Source organism: Thunnus thynnus, chromosome 4 (genome assembly GCF_963924715.1).
Source record: "Thunnus thynnus chromosome 4, fThuThy2.1, whole genome shotgun sequence".
Lineage (NCBI taxonomy): Eukaryota > Metazoa > Chordata > Actinopteri > Scombriformes > Scombridae > Thunnus > Thunnus thynnus.
This window is the reverse complement of record NC_089520.1, coordinates 260,001-265,000: the sequence shown is the minus strand read 5'-3', so window position 1 is coordinate 265,000 and position 5,000 is coordinate 260,001. Positions and strand designations below refer to the sequence as shown.

The 5,000-nt window shown below is 52.9% G+C and overlaps 1 protein-coding gene across 1 annotated transcript in view; it reads left to right on the top strand.

The window, feature by feature from the left end:
- Positions 1 to 5,000, top strand: part of isy1 (ISY1 splicing factor homolog) — a 14,097-nt gene that overhangs the window by 8,170 nt on the left and 927 nt on the right. Inside the window, exons 7-10 of the mRNA XM_067586111.1 lie at positions 301 to 418; positions 502 to 624; positions 4,203 to 4,321; positions 4,485 to 4,574. Of these exons, the coding sequence (XP_067442212.1) occupies positions 301 to 418; positions 502 to 624; positions 4,203 to 4,321; positions 4,485 to 4,574 (450 nt within the window). The remainder of the gene's footprint in view (positions 1 to 300; positions 419 to 501; positions 625 to 4,202; positions 4,322 to 4,484; positions 4,575 to 5,000) is intronic.

Sequence of the window (5,000 nt, the reverse complement as noted above, 5' to 3'; positions counted from 1 at the left end):
GAGCCAATAAGAGTACCGTCTAATACCGGATCAATAAGCAGTATCAGTAAGAGTAGTAGTACCGTTAAAATCTTAACGATACCTCACCTATTGATCAGTGGCAGGCAGAGCCAGGATAGCAGGTTCCATCTGTTTCCAGTCTTTATGCTAAGCTAAGCTAACGTACAGACAGGAATCACTGATCAGCTGATTCTCTCTCTGGCCATTAACTGTGTGTGGTATTGATCAGTGATCGATCAGCTGTGTATCTGTGTGTGTTATTGATCAGTGTGATCAATCAGCTGTGTATCTATGTGTCAGCGTGTCGGCCCAAGGATGTTGGACCACGAGGGGAAGGAGGTTCCCGGGAATCGCGGCTATAAATACTTCGGAGCGGCCAGAGACCTGCCGGGAGTCCGAGAGCTGTTCGAGAAGGAGCGTACGTACTTCTGTCTTTACTCCTTGTGTGATGTCACACTTCACTGTCTGATCATTGATCCTCATCGATCATGTGACTCCCAGCTGCCCCAGCGCTGAGGAAGACGAGGGCAGAGCTGATGAAGGACGTGGACGCCGAGTACTATGGCTACAGAGACGAAGACGATGGCGTCCTGCTGCCTCTGGAGATGCAGCACGAGAAGCAAGGTGAGAATTTACAATTATGGTGTTTCCCAGAGTCAGTCACAGTCAGTCACGGCCAGTCACGGCCAGTCACAGTCAGTCACGGCCAGTCACGGCCAGTCACGGCCAGTCACGGTCAGTCACGGCCAGTCACGGTCAGTCACGGCCAGTCACGGCCAGTCACGGCCAGTCACGGCCAGTCACGGCCAGTCACGGTCAGTCACGGCCAGTCACGGCCAGTCACAGCGTGTCACAGCGTGTCACAGCGTGTCACAGTCAGTCACATCCAGTCACAGCCAGTCACAGCGTGTCACAGCGTGTCACAGCGTGTCACAGCGTGTCACAGCGTGTCACAGTCAGTCACAGCCAGTCACAGCCAGTCACAGCGTGTCACAGCGTGTCACAGCGTGTCACAGTCAGTCACATCCAGTCACAGCCAGTCACAGCCAGTCACAGCGTGTCACAGCGTGTCACAGCGTGTCACAGCGTGTCACAGTCAGTCACAGCCAGTCACAGCCAGTCACAGTCAGTCACAGTCAGTCACAGTCAGTCACAGCCAGTCACAGCGTGTCACAGCGTGTCACAGCGTGTCACAGCGTGTCACAGCGTGTCACAGCGTGTCACAGCGTGTCACAGCGTGTCACAGTCAGTCACAGCCAGTCACAGCTAGTCACAGCCAGTCACAGCGTGTCACAGCGTGTCACAGCGTGTCACAGCGTGTCACAGTCAGTCACAGTCAGTCACAGCCAGTCACAGCGTGTCACAGCGTGTCACAGCGTGTCACAGCGTGTCACAGTCAGTCACAGTCAGTCACAGCCAGTCACAGCCAGTCACAGCCAGTCACAGTCAGTCACAGTCAGTCACAGTCAGTCACAGCCAGTCAGTCAGTCACAGTCAGTCACAGTCAGTCACAGTCAGTCACAGCGTGTCACAGTCAGTCACAGTCAGTCACAGCCAGTCACAGCCAGTCACAGCCAGTCACAGCCAGTCACAGTCAGTCACAGCCAGTCACAGCCAGTCACAGCGTGTCACAGTCAGTCACAGTCAGTCACAGTCAGTCACAGTCAGCCAGTCACAGTCAGTCACAGCCAGTCACAGCCACAGTCAGTCACAGTCAGTCACAGTCAGCCAGTCACAGCCAGTCACAGCCAGTCACAGCCAGTCACAGCCAGTCACAGTCAGTCACAGCCAGTCACAGCCAGTCACAGTCAGTCACAGCCAGTCACAGTCAGTCACAGTCAGTCACAGCTAGTCACAGTCAGTCACAGTCAGTCACAGTCAGCCAGTCACAGCCAGTCACAGCCAGTCACAGCCAGTCACAGCCAGTCACAGTCAGTCACAGCCAGTCACAGCCAGTCACAGCCAGTCAGTCAGTCACAGCCAGTCACAGTCAGTCACAGTCAGTCACAGTCAGTCACAGCCAGTCACAGCCAGTCACAGCCAGTCACAGCCAGTCACAGTCAGTCACAGCCAGTCACAGCCAGTCACAGCCAGTCACAGCGTGTCACAGCGTGTCACAGCGTGTCACAGCGTGTCACAGTCAGTCACAGTCAGTCACAGTCAGTCACAGCCAGTCACAGCCAGTCACAGCCAGTCACAGCGTGTCACAGCGTGTCACAGCGTGTCACAGTCAGTCACAGTCAGTCACAGCCAGTCACAGCCAGTCACAGTCAGTCACAGCCAGTCACAGTCAGTCACAGCCAGTCAGTCAGTCACAGTCAGTCACAGTCAGTCACAGCGTGTCACAGTCAGTCACAGTCAGTCACAGCCAGTCACAGCCAGTCACAGCCAGTCACAGTCAGTCACAGCCAGTCACAGCCAGTCACAGCCAGTCACAGCGTGTCACAGTCAGTCACAGTCAGTCACAGTCAGTCACAGTCAGCCAGTCACAGTCAGTCACAGCCAGTCACAGCCACAGTCAGTCACAGTCAGCCAGTCACAGTCAGTCACAGCTAGTCACAGTCAGTCACAGTCAGCCAGTCACAGCCAGTCACAGCCAGTCACAGCCAGTCACAGCCAGTCACAGTCAGTCACAGTCAGTCACAGCTAGTCACAGTCAGTCACAGTCAGTCACAGCCAGTCACAGCCAGTCACAGTCAGTCACAGCCAGTCACAGCCAGTCACAGTCAGTCACAGCCAGTCACAGTCAGTCACAGTCAGTCACAGCTAGTCACAGTCAGTCACAGTCAGTCACAGTCAGCCAGTCACAGCCAGTCACAGCCAGTCACAGTCAGTCACAGTCAGTCACAGCCAGTCACAGCCAGTCACAGCCAGTCACAGTCAGTCACAGCCAGTCACAGCCAGTCACAGCCAGTCACAGCCAGTCACAGTCAGTCACAGCCAGTCACAGTCAGTCACAGTCAGTCACAGCCAGTCACAGCCAGTCACAGTCAGTCACAGTCAGTCACAGCCAGTCACAGTCAGTCACAGTCAGTCACAGCCAGTCACAGCCAGTCACAGTCAGTCACAGCCAGTCACAGCGTGTCACAGCGTGTCACAGTCAGTCACAGTCAGCCAGTCACAGCCAGTCACAGTCAGTCACAGTCACTTATCTAAAGAGCTGCTATCGTGGAAAACAAGAGAAAGTAGCTTTGGGATGGATCAGGGTGATGGCGAGCCTTCCTGTGCTGTAACATTACTTTCTATCTGCCAGGTAAACATGCAGCATAAGAGAACTGTCATTATTCATTAGGTTATATTCTTATTGGCTGGTGGTGATGGTGGGAGTCAGACCTCTGGCCAGTCAGAGTAGGAGCTCATTATTTATGCAGATTTCATGTTAATAGCTTCAGAAACAGCCTGCTGGAGGACAGAGGGGAATCTGGGCTGTAAGGAAAGATTTAGAGAGAAATCTAAACAACTTTTAGTGAATGAAATGTCAGATGTAATAGTCTCAGGATCAATAAATATGAGTCAAAAAGGGCCATGATACCAAATGTTTAAAGCATCAACGCTGCTTTTACAGCTTTTAAATGTGTGCATGCGACAGCGTCTGCTATTCTCTACAAACACGACAAAATAAATCAGCTGAAAACAGAAACACGAGGAAAAAGATCTGCAGCACATGACGCCAGTTAACTCTGTGTGTGTGTGTGTGTGTGTGTGTGTGTGTGTGTGTGTGTGTGTGTGTGTGTGTGTGTGTGTTTCTGTGTGCGTGTGTGTGTGTGTGTGTCTGTGTGTGTGTGTGTCTGTGTGTGTGTGTGTTGGTGTGTGTGTGCGTGCGTGTGTGTTGGTGTGTGTGTGTGTGCGTGCGTGCATGTCTGTGTGTGTGTGTGCGTTTCTGTGTGTGTGTGTCTGTGTGTGTGTGTGTGTGTGCGTTTCTGTGTGTGTGTGTCTGTGTGTGTGTGTGTGTGTGTGCGTTTCTGTGTGTGTGTGTCTGTGTGTGTGTGTGTGTGTGTGTGCGTGTGTGTTGGTGTGTGTGTGTGTGCGTGCGTGTGTGTTGGTGTGTGTGTGTGTGTGTGTGCGTGCATGTCTGTGTGTGTGTGTGTGTGTGTGTGCGTTTCTGTGTGTGTGTGTGTGTCTGTGTGTGTGTGTGTTGGTGTGTGTGTGTTGGTGTGTGTGTGTTGGTGTGCATGCGTGTGTGTTGATGCGTGTGCGTGTAGCTGTGTTGGAGGCGGTGCAGAGGTGGAGAACAGACAGAGAGTCTCGTCTGTCGGGAGACAAACAGCAGCAGGATGAAGAGGAGGAGGAAGAGAGCATTTACACCGTCCACAATGAAGAGGTGAACTGTCCCTTTACTCTCAGCCAATCAGCTGCTGCTCTGCACAGTCAGCTGATCTCAGCTGTGTTCTTACATGTGCTGGTTATAAAGTGTCTCAGCAGCAGACTGGATGAAGCTCAACAAGACTCAACTAAACGTGTGCGTTTGTTTTGTGTGTGTGCAGCCGGAGGATGATGAGAGCCGGGAGGAGCAGGAGGGAGAGGAGGGAGGAGTCTCCTTCATCGCACACGTACCTGTTCCCTCACAGAGAGAGGTGAGACAGTCCTACATGTCTCACTGCCAGGGTGCAAACCTGGTCCTCACACACTGTCTGTCTGTCTGACCTGTCTGTCTGTCTGACCTGTCTGTCTCTCTGACCTGTCTGTCTGACCTGTCTGTCTGACCTGTCTGTCTGACCTGTCTGTCTCTCTGACCTGTCTGTCTGACCTGTCTATCTGACCTGTCTGTCTGTCTGACCTGTCTGTCTGACCTGTCTGTCTATCTGACCTGTCTATCTGACCTGTCTGTCTGTCTGACCTGTCTGTCTCTCTGACCTGTCTGTCTGACCTGTCTGTCTGACCTGTCTGTCTGTCTGACCTGTCTGTCTGACCTGTCTGTCTGTCTGACCTGTCTGTCTGTCTGTCTGTCTGTCTGACCTGTCTGTCTGACCTGTCTGTCTGTCTGACCTGTCTGCCTGTCT